General features: G+C 38.3%; 1 protein-coding gene across 2 annotated transcripts in view; it reads right to left on the bottom strand.

Moving 5' to 3' along the window:
- Positions 1–2523: 2523 nt before the first annotated feature.
- The window catches only part of Lypd6b (LY6/PLAUR domain containing 6B), a 110502-nt gene continuing 97286 nt past the window's right edge, over positions 2524–15739 (bottom strand). For both annotated transcript variants that reach the window (XM_048345500.1, XM_048345498.1), the window contains exons 2-5: positions 10794–10941; positions 8172–8270; positions 4146–4273; positions 2524–3381 (exon numbers count right to left, since the gene is read on the bottom strand). In XM_048345500.1, coding sequence (XP_048201457.1) covers positions 3217–3381; positions 4146–4273; positions 8172–8270; positions 10794–10908 — 507 coding nt within the window. In that variant the 5' untranslated portion in view covers positions 10909–10941 and the 3' untranslated portion in view covers positions 2524–3216. The remainder of the gene's footprint in view (positions 3382–4145; positions 4274–8171; positions 8271–10793; positions 10942–15739) is intronic.

Consider the following 15739-nt stretch of genomic DNA (forward strand, 5'->3'; position numbering starts at 1 on the left):
ACACATCTGGCTGAGCATCAGAATCATGCAGAAGCTATCTGCATTTTTTTCTTTTTTAAAAGTTCAATATTGGAGTTAGGCTTAGGTATCACCTGAGATCGACTGAAGCAGCATCTTCAAGATTGCTTTGGTATTATTATACAGGAAATCCTGATTTATCACGTTTGAAACCATTTCCTTGGTGAACCAGACTTGCGAATTCATGAATAGCTTATAAGAAAAACTATTTGTTATTTTTTCTGAAATTATTTTACTGTTGTAGTATCATGATTTGAACTCAGCATTTCATACATGTTCAGCTTACTTATTCATGACTGATACATGACTACTTGAACCATGCCCAGTCTCCAGCCCAGAATTTTGCTGGTTATTTTGGATGTGGAATCTCTTGGACTTTTGTGCCTCTTCTGGCTTTGGAACCACAATCCTCTGAATACTAAGCCTTTTGAATATCTAGAATTACAAGCATGAGCCACCAGTGCCTGGCTTGAAACTCAAATTTAATGGGCTCTTTTTACTTGTAAATCTGGCATCTCTTGCCCACTCAGCTATCTCCCAGGAGATTCTTCCTCTGTGTAGCCCCTCCTTTGCCTAAGAAAGGGCAAATGAATGAATCCCAAACAAACATGATATGTGGGGTAAAGAAGAAAAAAATAGGATTTTTTTCTATGGAAAGAAAAAATAACCTCAAATGTATGTGCATGCACACACATGCATGCACACATGAACAAACAGTAGAAAATTCATTAATCTAGGCAGCAGCAAGAAAATCAGAAAAGAATAATTTACTGTCTGCTAATGTTTCTTTTTTTTTTTTCTTAACAGACAATTTGTCAATTACACAGTCAAAAGAAACCCTGGGGAATAAAAAGACACCAAAGATGCTATTAAAATGTTTTAAGGAAAGCCATATATACTTAATTTCAAACAAGCATAAGCTATGAAAACACAAATACCTCAAGGTGTTGAGTGAAAAGTGGAATAAATTTACATCAGGTTTCAAAACTGATGCTTCCAGGTGAGTCTAAGGTTGGGCCCAAGACAGGGAGATAAGTTGTCTGCCCCTCCTTGCTTTATGAGAAGCTAAAGAGTCTCTCCCAGTGCACCTAGAGCAAGAGGAGACAAATACAGCCCAACTTCTGACATCTCACACAACTACCAAGAGACAGAACTGAACAAATAGACAACCCATCAAAACAGAAGAAAATTCACTGATACAAAGGACAAAGGAAACAAAACAAGCATCTGGCAAATCATGGGCCAGACAAGTAACCATTTATGAACAGCAAGGACCCTGCAAAGAATGTGGCTCTCTTTGTAAACAGTCTTCACTTCTTGTAGTAAGGGGTCAGCAAACATTTCCTCTAAAGGGCTAGAGAGTAAGGCTTTCAAACACTGTTGACCCACAGTTTCTGCACACAATTTGCATATACATTATACGCTATTCTGTATAGACAGGTAATCCTGCCATTGTAGAATGAAGGCAGACATAGACAATAAACGAAAAATGGATGTTGGTGGTTGTGTTCTAATAAAACTTTGTCAACAAAAAGTAGGTGGTGAGCTAAATTTGGCTTGACAAGACAGTTTGCCAACTCGTGCCACAGGTGAATTCATGCAAAAAACAGCTGCATCAGTGGGTTCTGTAGAAAGGCCGGCATTCTAATTATGCATGTACGTTTATGGGATGGGGGAAGGTTCCCAGGTTCTTTAAGCAGGTTCTTTAAGCAGGTTCTTTTCCCTGCTAAAAGATATTCATTTGATATTCTGAGGTTGGGGTGGAGATATGAGGAAAAAAAACCTGGGAGAGCATGAAGGAAGGGGTGACATTGTCCCAGAAAAAATGTACTCATTACTTATGAAATGTACTTATGAAATGGTTAGTCATCTTAATATCACCTTAATAGTAACAATCAAAAAAGAAATTCTGAGACTCTATTAGAAAAAGAAAAGAAGAGACAGCCAGACTAAGCATTTCACCCCAGGTCTAGGGATTCCATGCTGGGCATGACCTTCAGAGAGGAAGAGGCCTGACAGGGGAAGGTCTCTCGTCATTTCCTCTGACTAGGACTCTTGAAGCCAGTAGTGCTGAAGGTGTACCACATGACCAGCTATCACCTCCCTGAATCACAGAAGTCTCCTGGCCTTCTCAGTGTACATGTTTATATTTACTTCCCCTAAAAGGTTCTTCAGAAAAAAAAAAAAGACAAAAACAAACTAAGCCGCTTTAGAATGAAATTTTATTTTTCAATCTAGCGTGGATCAGCCACAGTATGTGGAAACACAAGTTCAGTGACTCTGGTAAATGTTTCATCAGAGGCCTTTGTGTCAGTCAACAAATACACAGCATGCATTTACTTGCATAATCCAAAGCTTTATTCCCCCCACCCATCCCCCTCACAAGTGGCAAACAAATTCCGTATTATTTCAACTGGAAATGTTCTTTTTACAGTTGCTTTTCCTGTGGAGTATGAATGCCCTCCCCCCCACCCCCCAAAAAACCCATGTGTTAAAGGCTTTATTTCCAATCTGTGGTGCTATTGGAGGCGGTGGAGCCTTTAAGCTGTAGGGACTAATCGGCAGTTTTAGGTCACTGGGGGTGTGTTCTTGAAGAGGATTTTAGATCCTGGTCTCTTCTCTTTCTTGGTTCCACTCATCACAAGCCCAAATACAACTGGGCTAACTAGTATGGATGTCATCCTCCAGAACTGTGAGCCAAAGTAAACCTCTTCTTTTGTATAAGTTGATTATCTCAGATAATTGTTATAGTAACAGAAAGCTAACTGATATATTAGGGAAACTTTTCGCAAAGGGGGAAGGGTCAGATTTTGCAGAGATGCTCTGAGCTAATTGTAGAAACTAGAGAGTCTGATCCAGCAGCCTCCGAGGGAGTCAGTGAGGTCAAGAGGTCCTTTCAGTCTTTTAAGATTTATCAGGCTACTGTAACATGTCCAAGCTTCTGGCAGGGTCCTCCTTGTAGAACTTCTCCTTTGATTGGAAGCCTGGGAGGCAGTTGTTCCTCCCAGTCCTTACTATCCCCATCCTCAGTGCTGAGAACTCATGCAGGAATGTTTTAGCAAAGCAAACCACTAGCTTGTTTCAGGGTCCAGTGTGCACTGTTCACTAAGATAGGTCTTCACTCCAAAGTTCACCGTGCACCCTGTTTTTGCCTTGTGCTTTAGAGGGCTAGTCTCTGTCCCCCTAGGGATGGTGGCATCATAGAAGTGGGAGCATGAAGACCCAGGCAAATACTGGTAGGGAGAGCGTGGGGGCACTGCTGCCAGACGTTCTCTGAGCATGCATTACAGCAAAGACTGCATTTGTATGGTTGGTGGGCAATTCGACATTGCAGATCATTCCTTCACAGCAAGACCTACACTCCTGTTACAAAGAAAAAGAAGGGAGGGGGGGAACAGAGTAGTTAACAGGAAGAGGAAAGGGGTAAAATACAGCAAAAAGAGAAGAGCTTTTTCAGCTCTACCTGGAGCAGAGCACTGGAGTAGGTTAGCCAGTCTACACACCATCTAGGTTTTTGGGGATTTCCCACTTCGATTAACAACATGAGAAAATTAAAGAGATCAGTTTATCTGAGATGTATCGATAGTTCAGCTATTCTTTCAGACTCTCGCTTCCTCTTCAGGACAGAGGTAGGAGTGAGACAAGGTTTTCTTAAGAAAAGCTGCCATCGTTTTCTTTGTTTTGCCTCTTAGTTTCCCTGAGCAGTGTTCTCATGTTCTTGGTGATTCTTGGCTAGGAACAAAACCAATAAGCCAGGCTCTCTAATATTTTTCATTCTCATAGATGGTTTGTTCTTGAGCCACCAGAGTTTCAGACAATTCCCATAGAATGATAATGCCCATAGAATTCTATGGGAATACTAACAGATCTCTGGGAATAACATTCCATGGGATTGAAAATTCTATGGGAATTATCATCCATTTTTAGCAGCTATTATTGAAGGACAGAACTTCAACTATTTTGTTCTCTATTTCAGCACTGTACTAGAACCTTTTCTCAAAATATGTCTACTGTATTGTGTATCTTTACTGCTGCTCCTCTGGTGTAGAACTTAAGATCACTAGCATAAAACCTTAGACAATAACTTTGCACATGTTTATGCACACATGCACATATGCTGTCCTTACCGTATGTTCAGAATCTTGACTGTGGCGGCAGCCAACAAAATGACATTCATTTCTAGATGCACACTTTTTGGTGATGGTACTTCTTCCCTGGTTGGTAAAGTGATGAACTGTCAAGCAATATTGGGTATCTATGTACAAGAAACAAAAATACTTCATTTTCCACATGAGAAAAGAGACTGCTCAACAGTCACTTCAGAAATGACTAAGAATCAGGATGGTCCTTAGTTTTTTAGGGGAAAAATTCAACAGCTAAGAAACAGCATTTCTAGGTAATATCTTTGCAAATACATCAGCTTCTAAAGCAGATATGTGCTTTGAAAATGAATATAAATGGGCACCCATCCTTCTGAGTCAGCTAAAACTGGGGAACAAATGCGTAAGCTTTTCATCAAAAAACAAAAACAAAACAAAAAAAACACCCCGTGGCCCTGTTCATTGAATATGCAAGTATTATGTCTCTAGCCTCTTCTCCATAACTCTGAAGCATGTATTTGGAGCTCCAAAATAAGATGAAACTAGGATTGTAAAATGAAATGGGTCAATTACTTATTGCTAACTTACTTCACACTTGGTTCCTCTAGGCTTCGTCTTTCTTAGTTCTTATTCATGTTTTAATCCTTCCAAACATATTTGACTTTTCCTTCTTTGATTAACACTTGCTTCCTGTTTCCAATCCAACCCTGCTTTGTATAATTTGCACATTTCCACTCAGGGTTATCCTTATCACCTTAACCACATACTTTTCTGTATCTTTTTCTGTACCTACTTCAAGTCAAAAAGTTGCTTCTTAGTTCAGAGATGAAGGACTACAACACAATGTGACTAACAGTTGAAAAAACACAGGACTGAAGTTAAGAAGACTGAGCTTATAGAACTGCTTCTGCCACAAGTAAGTCACATTAGATTCTTTAAGCTCATTTTCTTTTCAGTAAATCCCTGTTAGTGTGCTTGCACTTTGACAGGGATGTTGTAAGCTTTAAATAATATTAACAATAATAAGCATGTACCAGGAATTACCATCAACCAGGCACTTATAACCCAAGTTCACTCATTCAGCCTTCACCATAAGCCTCAAGATCAAGAAATTGAGGCACTGTTTTTTACCTATGGTCACATAAGTGGAAAGGAGGATTCTAATCCCAGCTACTTCCAACATTTTGTGTTCTTAATCAAGATTGTCTTGCCTGCCAGGATCCTTAAACTAGACAGTACTACAGAGCACTCTGCAAGAGTTGTGACCTTAGCTGGTTGCTGGTGGCTCACACCTATAATCCTAGCTACTCAGGAGGCTGAGATCTGAGGAATTCATCTCAAAGCCAACCCAGGCAGGAAAGATGGTGAGACTTTTATCTCCAATTAACCACCTGAAGTATAAGAGCTGTGGCTCAAGTAGTAGAGGGCTAGACTTGAGTAAAAAAGTTCAGGGACAGCACCCAGGCCAAAGTTCAAGCACCAGTTCCAGCACACACACATACAAAAAAAGAGTTGTGACCTTTAAATTCAGAAGGAAAAGAAGTCACTACATGCTTTGGAAAAACATTTTCCATTTATTTTCCAAACACAGAAGAATTTAAAAACTGGTAGCCACATGAGTTCATGCAGAACACCCCACATACATCACACATGTGAAAACAGCTTTAACAAGTTGGCACAAGAGCCAAGTCAAATAAAATAAGAAATGTCATTCTTGTTATATCCAGTTTCATAGAGAACTTCTTTTAACAACACCATCAGACCACAGAAATGAAGCTATAAGGAAGCAAGGAAACCTGAGATGACAAAGAATAATAGCTTCAGGCCTGTTCATCCCCACAAAATGGTTGACTATCACTCCTCTAAACAATGACAAAATGAAAAGTCAGAAATGACACCCTTGGTTGTAATCCCAGATGGTTAGTGTGTTTGGAGCTTGAATGGCAGATAGTCAACAAGGAACTGTCATGCTGTGTTGGAATGCAGGCTCACTCCCTGACAATTTCTTTATGGTTAACTTCTCAGGGTGAACAATACAGAAGCAACTCTTGCACCCTTCTCAACTGATATTGTCTTGGGGATGGACAGCAATAGTCCTGGTTTTGTTTGTCTGTGTGTAGAGAGATGAAATTCTAAAACATAGAATTATCCATGTACACTACTTACCTGTTACAATGGCTTTTGTTAATGAACTACAAATTGGAGCATTATGTACAGACCTAGTAGGAACAGTTTCTGGGACAATTAAAGAATAACAAGGTCCAAGTGACTGCACAGCAGTGCCCCAATTTACAACTATTCTAACCTTTCTATTCAGTTTTCAAGGAAATTTAATGTGATTTGGCAAAGAGTAATACCTATTCTCAGAAGTAAGCTAGGACATACAGGCCAATATCTCACGTAAAGAGAGGTATTGTTTTCAAGGTATGAACTTTAAAAGTTTGAAATAACAACAATAAATTTCAGTGAAAATCTAGAGACAAATGCTCACAACCACACATGTACACAATTTAAGGTAATCACTCTACAGAAATGCACGGGCCTCAAGAAAATTACTTTGGTAACTAATTATTCTTGAAAAGAAATAATGAAAAATATTGTCAATATAGATGTCACAGGCAGATGTGCTAATTTACAGTGGAAGATTTTCAAGCCTCATTCTATAGATAATTTTCATTTGAGAGAAGTAAGGTTATTTCACTGCTATAAATTATTTGGACTAAAGTTCCCACAGATTTAAGGTAATAATAGGCCCACACTAATAATCCCTAATTCTGGAAGAGTTTGTTTCACTGTTTGTTTTTACATTTTTTATAACTGAAATCCTTTTTTTTTTAAAGTATAGCTCAAAAATCTGAATAGCCCAATCTCTTATAGCTCTAAGTAGATATTTTCAATCACAAATCTTCCAATATCATATTCTGTCTCCTTTACATTTAAGTTTTTTGTGACAAATCATTCAAATTTCCAACAATGAAAAATCTGGTACAAGGCCCCATCATCTGACTGGAAAAAAATTGACAGTCCCCACTTGGTGTCCACCTTTGCTTTTTTTCATTCTTCTATAAGAGAAAGAAAAGCTATACATCCTTGATCCATTTGTCCCTCCTCAGATCCTTTTTCCACTTTCCACTACATCACAGTGGCCAGGCCAGTCTCCTGACTGTTCACGGAAAAAGATGAGCCAACACTTAGCCCTTGAAATCTTAACATTTGCTACTTTGTACAGATCTCCAGCTAGCTGGCTCATCTTAGTCATTCAGGTGTGTGTGTGTGTGTGTGTGTGTGTGTGTGTGTGTGTGTGTGTGTGTGTATGACTATATATTGTCAGAGAACATGTGTTTTATATATATATATTCAGAGCACATAGGTATATTCTTAGTTAATATATATTCAGATAATATATATATAGTCTTAGTAGTTCATATATATAATGAAAAGATATTGAATCAAAGGCATCCATTTATTCTGTCAACAAATACTTACTGAGTTCTTAATAAGAGCCCAGTATTGATGGTATACCAAAGAACTAAACAAAACTAAAGTTGATTCAAATATTGGCCAAACACTGTTTAAAAAGAAATGTACTCATTACCTGACTTATATAACTGAAACCCCTCTGTACATCACATAAAAATAATAATGAATAAAATAAAAAAGAATGAGTTTCCCAAGCATCAATGTACCTTAAGCATAGAGAAAGCTTCCTTTGCTTTAATGCAGTAAGTATGACTCTTGTAGTGTATCATCCAGAAGCATTTCTGAAATTGTTAGAATGCCTTAGTCAACACCATGGTCAATCTGTTCTGCTTGGTAAATACCATTTAAGAAATTCTTCCTCAAAGTGAGGCTATGCTGCAGCCAGTTTCCAAGTTCCTCTAGAGATAGTCTGACGTCTGAATAGGCCCTTAGAGTAAAATTTCTAGACGCCATAAGGACACCATCAGGCTGTTGGTGTGCTGATTACTACACAGGGATCTCTGCTCAAGCAAGTCAGAGGAAAGATAAATAAAGTCAGATCATGAAAGAGTCATCTGAACACAGGACACTCACTTTGTGGACACCACTTGTCTTCTGCCCATCGATTGCAGTTGTAATTATCCCCTGCATTTTCACAGGTAAAACACTTGAAGCTGTTTGGAAATGGTGTGGCTTTAAAGAAAAATGCAAAGTGGAATAGGTCAAATGAGAAGGCAATTTCAAATATCACGCATAGCATCAACTTAGCAAGCTTTATTAAAGAAAATTTACATAATTTTTACAATTCATTCCTAGGAATGAATTCATTGGAAGTTAGATTTACTCATCAGACCTTCAGGTATTTCCTTTACTCATTTATCATTAGGTACTTCCGTCAATTTCTATTACAGAGTAATGAAAATGATGCCACACATAGTTTAAAAATCTATAGACTCATTCTATGATAGCTTATAATTTGGAATAATTGGTGGTTGAAGAAATGGGAGATGGTGGTAGTTATACTGAAAACAATAATTTGACCCATGTATCATTTCTGGAAAGAATGAGCCAAGGTTAACCTGGTTGAATTTCATCTCCTCACTAGTTAGTGCCAGACTTTTAACTTCTACAATATTATAATAGTCATAATGAAGATTTCCATAACATGCAGAGGTACAGTGAGGATTAAGTGGGACTAGGATATATGGCTCTGTGTAAAATTTTAAAGTCTCCCCGTTTGGGACAATGAAACAGAGAAAAGTCAAGGCAATCTCCCAAACCATCCTACTAACATAATCAGAAGTTGAGGTGGAAAGTGGCAAGCACTGGGTATCTCAGATGAGCAGATCAAAAGTATTGATGCATAAATCAGAGAAAATATAAAAAAGTTCAGAGGACATGAAATTAAAAATAGTCAGTACATATCAGTCTGGCCTATACATAAAAGTACATTCGGTATGTCAATATAAACAATGGCATTTTGACCTATTAACTAGTATGAAAAATAGTGATCTTTAATAGTGAATGTGTAGAGTATAAATTGATATAACCTTTTTAATTTAGTAGTTGTCATTCTAGAGAATCTATCCTAAGGTCATTAGCTAATTGAAAGAAAAGGTATGTTTTAAAAGATTTTCAACAAAGAAGCAATGAGTTTAACACTTAACTTGCTTGTGATTTTTTTTCTGATATCAGATGGATAAAATAACCTATATACCATCCAAATGTTTTTGTTAAGTAATTAGGACCAATGCCAATTTTTATTACCTATTTAGTAACATCCCACTAACATATGAATGTCTCTTTTCTCATGTATTATTTTACTATTGTCATTTAAATAGTCCTGTAACTTCACACAGTTATAAGCTCAGCAGAGACAGAATTTTGCATTTGTCTCCTTTCACATATGCTGCTGCTTTACTTTTACATTTTTTACTATTATTATCTTTAAATATTTGTACAAAGGAGTTGCCACTTAACCAAGCAGTTTATAATATATCTTGATCAATGTCACTACTTCTAATGTGAAAATTTTTCCAGGGTATTGAAAAACATTCAAAATATAGTATAAAGGGGAAAAACTAATGTAAAAATAAGCTTATGTCATCTCAGTTTGTTACATGTCTAAATTATTATTTTCTCTGCATCTCTTTCTATGCACATATATGCCACACACATATATATATGTATAAAAGAAAGTAAAATTCATTTATGATGTCAAGATCCAAAGGAGCTCTTAGTTATATACTAGAATGTTTTAGTCATTTCTGTATAAGGAGTGTCTTAAATAATAAAAAAGAAAGCAAAAAAAAAAAAAAACCCCAGCAAGTTTAGAGACCTCAATTAAGGATAGCAAAAAGAGAGTGGTTAACACCCATCTGTGTCTCAGTAGTCTACAGAGAGCTTTGGGAAAGAAGAGAGAGGGAAAAAAGTCTCCCACATTTCACCCTGTTGACCACTGTGTCTGAGGAGAGTGCTGTGTGTAACATGGAATTTTAAAGGCCTTTGTGATGATTTTGATACTCTTCTAGCTGTGGGAACCATTGGTCTTCACAAGTATACAAGTAATTTTTATTAAAATTTCTCTCCAATAAATCATATCGAGGAAGTTTTACTTGTCTAAAAGAGAGAAGGAAGGGCTGACAATATACATACATGTACACAGACACAAATATTGGCATATGTGTATAAAATATATTAGCACATATCCTATAGTTAACACAGAATATTTGTCTCTTTAAATTATTAGTGGAAAATATCTTGTGTAATATTTGCTAGTGGCTCTCTTCATAGCAGAAATGAAGGTGCAAGTCATATTACTGTCCAAATTTCAAATTCGGATTTGTTTTCAAAACTGTTCATGGCCACCTGAAAGAATGAGACTACTGTTTATGAAGAAACTTCTTATAGCCCACAGCCTTCTCCAATGATGAGACTAACACATAATTTCCTCTTCTAAGCAATCACTGGGGTCAGTGTTCAAAGTAGATTTTTGTTTCTTCTAATTGTGCTTTCAGCATGAGGAGAAGGCCAAACTGTTTCAAGGAAATGGAGAAACCCTCTGTCACCCACAGAAGGGATGAAGCTTTTCTGTTTTATTTTAGGTACAAACCAAACATTGGAGAAAAGGCCAAGTATGATAGGTGGAAAGAGAAAGGGGGCTTCAAGTGGACACTGAAACCACAGGCATGAAAGAGGATGCCAGGCACTACTTACGGTCGAGAGGAGGCCTCACATTGTAGAAGTTGATGTTTTTGGAAAATGCCCGATTTTCTGAGAAGATAAAAATCTGGATGACAGCCACAGCTAGCGCATGACAGATGAGCAGCATTCTGACCTCAGGAATTAGGTCAACTTCATATGTCTATCAGAAAAAGACAGACTAGTTCAGCTTATTAAGGTTTCCTATATCAATGAGAGTATATTTTGCTTCTGTTTGGAAAGCTCCATGATTCTAAGTTAGTCAACCGCCTCCCTGTTGTTTGGAGCCAGTCTCCGCAAGTAAACATTATTTTTAGTCAGATGGAAGTTATTGCCTCCCACTGGTCAGGTCTCTGCACTAGCCAGCTGAATTTTCACAAAGATGTCCTATGGCCTTAAGAAGAACAAGTTGCCAGCACTGACCTACTACTCCCCATTTCATGGGTGCCTGAAGCTAGCTGTTAGACTGTGCTAAACCTCTTAAATCAACCACAGTTCCAGGCCTGTTCACCTGAAGCCATTGAATCAAGTGTCTGTCAAATCTACAATTCTTTCAAAACATGGAAGAAGCTATAAAACTAGGGGGCAGTGAGAAGGATTGTGACTAAAAAGACAATGAGTCTGGGAAAAAAAATCTCTGCTGGATTCCAAAACACAGATGTAGAGGAATAAGAGCTGGGTACCTGCGGCTCACATCTGTAATATTAATTACTCAGGAGGCTGAGTTCTGAGGAACACAATTCAAAGCCAGCCCAGGCAAGAAAGTCTGTAAGACTTTCACCTTCCAATTAACCACCAAAAAGCCAGAAGTAGAGCTGTGGCTCAAGTGTTACAGTGCCACGAGCCTCGAATGCAAAAAAGCTAAGACACACTGAGAGTGTCTAGGCCCTGAGTTCAAGTCCCAGTAGTGGCATGTGTGCACCCCCCCCCCCAAAGAGTCACCAATGAAAGGGCTGAAACTCAAAGGAATAGCAGACACGTTCATAGAATCAAATGCTATGCCATGTGAGGCCCAGAGTGTCTGTCCTTCAGAATCAAACCTGCCAGTGAGAAAATCTACTGTAGCACCACTGATAGCTCCTCTTTGACAAAGGAGAGAACATGAGGGAACAAAAGCAAACATGTAACCTAGAGTCCAAAGACTTAACTTCAGCTGCTAGCTCTGTTCTTTATTAGCTGCCTGACCTTGGGCAAGCTCTTTAAACTTTATTAACCTCAATTTCCTCATCTGTAAAGTGGTTTAAAAATACCCACACTGCCCACACATTTGAGTAATGGTGTGCATCAAATAAAGGCTCAGATAGCATCACCCAGGATTGTGTAAATCAAAACATTCATAATAAGAGTTCTGAGAAGACGTTGGAATATTAGAGTTCAATAATGTTGCACAAACTCATTTTCTTCTTGCTTATTCAACTGGACTCAGTGGCATAGGGAAAATTTCAAAGATGAAAGGTTTGATCTCTTCATGTATTCACATGAACATTGTGTTTGAAGCTAGGGAATAATGTGTGGATTCTACTTTCCCTCTTGTGAATATGCTGAATCACAATGTCCACCAATTCCTATTCAAGATGAACTGAATATTAGACAAAAGGTAAGCATAATATATAATTCCTACAGATGGCTTTTGTCATATGGACCTGAGTCACTCAGGATGCCTTTGATGTAAAGAAACAGATAACAACAACAAAACATATTAAATACATATTTTCTAGTTCATTTCAAAAACTAAGTTTGTCTGATACAGTTTTGGGATTTCAAAATTTGAGTGTGTGTGTGTGTGTGTGTGTATGTGTGTGTGTGTGTGTGTGTGTGTGTACATACATGCACTGGCAATGGAGCTTGAACTTAAGGACTTGCGCTCTTGCTTGGTTTTTTCAGTAAAAGCTGGCACTCTACCACTTTGACCACACATCCACTTGTAGTTTTTTGCTGATTAATTGGACATAGATGTCTCATGGTCTTTTCTGACCAGGTTAGTTTTGAACCTTGATCCTCAGATCTGAGCTTCCTGAGTAGCTAGAATTATATGTGTGAGATATTGGCACCTGGCTTCAATTTGATTCTTATGTTCTTTCTGAAGAAGCAGTCACTTAGCTAGTTTTATTGCCCTTCACAGCTAAGTTGTTACACAGGTACAAAACCTGCTTATTCTCTTTTATCTGTCTGCATTGGTCTGCTCTCTAGTCACTATAAATCTATGACAAAGGAATAAACACCCCATATGTCAGTAAAGAACTTTTGAGAGGGAGAGACTAATCCCTTTTCCCCAAACCTCAGGATGATGGTGTTCCAATAAAAGTCCACGTGTGTATGGGGCTGGGGATATGGCCTAGTGGCAAGAGAGCTTGCCTCCCATACATGAAGCCCTAGGTTCAATTCTCCAGCACCACATATACAGAAAATGGCCAGAAGTGGCGCTGTGGCTCAAGTGGCAGAGTGCTAGCCTTGAGCAAAAAGAAGCCAGGGACAGTGCTCAGGCCCTGAGTCCAAGGCCCAGGACTGGCAAAAAAAAAAAAAAAAAAAAAAAAAAAAGTCCACGTGTGTTCTTACAATGTGGAGAGTACATCTAAGATTATGGATATCAAGATAACATTGCCTACTTTCAAATCCTTCTGCTATCATTAAACAGCTGTAAGGCCTTAGACAAGATACTGAGGCGTCCAGCCTCAGCTTCCTCACGTGTAGAACAGAAATATGAACAGTGGATAGACCAGAGGATGAAATGGATACAAAGCAATCGCCTGGGAGCGGAGCCCCAAGATGAAGTTGGGTGTGGATGGTCAGGGAGCAATGAGGCCATATCATACATGCACTGAAGGCGAGATTTTCAGAGTCAGAAGAACTGATATACTGTTTAATTTTCTATGATCTAATTTTGAAAAGCACCAAGAATACATTGTCTCTGTAGAGTAACTGGTCCCAAACTTCTACCCTTACTTCTAGCTCCTAGAATAAAATGCAAATAATGATGAAAATAGAGGAAGATGGAATTCAGATACATCAAAGGCTTCTCTGGATAAATGTAGGGATGGTAGCCAACTTATAAACACCTGAACAAATAAAAAGCGTAAGAATTAGATTCCTTTTTTGTTTTTGTTATCCTTCAAAACATCATTGGAGAGGCTAAAAGATCATTTCCATAATGCAAACTGAGGCTGAGGCAATCCATATAAAGATCCTGGCTATAGACTCCCAACATACTCTCGGGTCAGAAAACTTCCATATGCCAACTAAAAGAGGGAACTTGTGAAAAAACATGTAGACTGCTTGCATGGACTGTTACTTTCCTATAGAGAAAACATATTTTCATTTATATTTTTAACTGAATCAGTATAGCCTCATTCTATCAAATTCTCCAACATTGCAAAGTTGTTACCTGTCAAATGAAGAAAAGCATTAAGGAAAAAAAAGTGAAGCACTAGACAAAGAAAGAACAAACATTACAATCTATCCCTGTACATTTCTCCCAAGCACCTCTCTCTCTCTCGCTCTCTTTGAGCATATAGGTTTGTGTTAACATGACTGATTCAGTTTTCATGACCAAAAGACATTAGGATAATGAAAAAGTAAATGACTAAATATAGTTACTGAGTGTTGTTTTACATTGGGAATCATTTCATGAAGACACTGAACTAAAAATTGTTTGGCAAGATTTGCTGAGTAGGCTCTCACTGCAATCTGTGTTTTGGAATAAGGGTTACAGAAGAGCTTATATTTTGTTCCAGAGAAAGGGAAAAAAATCTTAATTATCATTTAGTATAAATCATTCAGGCTTTTTCTCCAAAGCTGCCACAGGGATCAATGCTACTTCTTCACTCTGAACAAGGGGTAACGGTGAGTTTCCTAAAGTCATTTTCAGAATTGCGCATCCAGATCTGTTTCCCCTGGGGCGGAGAACCTCAAAAGAATCAGACACCCACATAATGGTGAAGAGCCACTGCTTGCTGTTTCAGAGTATAACTCCAATGAATTAGCTTCCTGTGGTAGACATATTTTACATATTGTGACCCTAAGAAAAAGTTCCCCACACACATGATGGGATGCATGTACACGCTCAGCAAACTCAAGGGTGTCTGGGAACATCCTTCCTCAAAGAGGAAGGATTTATTATTAGGTAATAGTCCTTGTGAGAAGAAGCCCCTCATGCATGATGTTGTTCTTCTCTGGGTTTTAGGAATTTCCCCTTTGCAAGATTTAACTTGTGCTCCAGAATTCAGAGGGCTTCTGGAGCCAGAGAAGAAAGAGCTGTCTGTGAGGAATATTTGTAGAGACACAGAAGGAATGGGCAATCTACAAGATGGCACATAGCCAGATTTGTAAATTAAGAAAGCCTCTCCTGAGATTTGGGCCCCTTTACTTCCCAGTGTAAAGAAGTCCATTCATGGCATTTGGTTCAGAAGCACAAAAATGTCTCATATCCTGCATGTGGCATTTTTCACTTTCCTAGAAAATGTGGAGAGTCACTGGGGGCCTTGGGAAGCAGTGCATCACTGACCTCTTGGAGGTAGGAAACTGACCAGTAGTATTTTTTTATATCCCCCACACCCATGCTCAGCTCATGCCAGAGACTCAGTAATGCTTTCTGGAATAGGACCAACACCATTAGCTATGACCTCTATGAAGTGACTTTCTTAGTGAATAAAACACAAATTGTGGGCAGTAAAGAATTGGCAGAATGTCCAAAGTCAATAAAGAAATGATGGCCTCAAATAGAAACTGAAGAGACCAAAGTAAGATGGTGAATACTGGCATTTCTTATGCAATTTCTAAAAATGAGTCAGCAAGCACAAAACCAACTTCAACTGCCAGTGAAACATAATGAAACTGATAATTTCAGAGAAACAGCTCACTGTGTCCAATATACCTATCAACACTCACATTCACACTTTCCTGAAACCACCACTTATCCCACAGTAAGACACTTTAATGACAATCTTTGATAGGCCTGGATTCCC

This window comes from Perognathus longimembris, chromosome 4 (genome assembly GCF_023159225.1).
Source record: "Perognathus longimembris pacificus isolate PPM17 chromosome 4, ASM2315922v1, whole genome shotgun sequence".
NCBI lineage: Eukaryota > Metazoa > Chordata > Mammalia > Rodentia > Heteromyidae > Perognathus > Perognathus longimembris.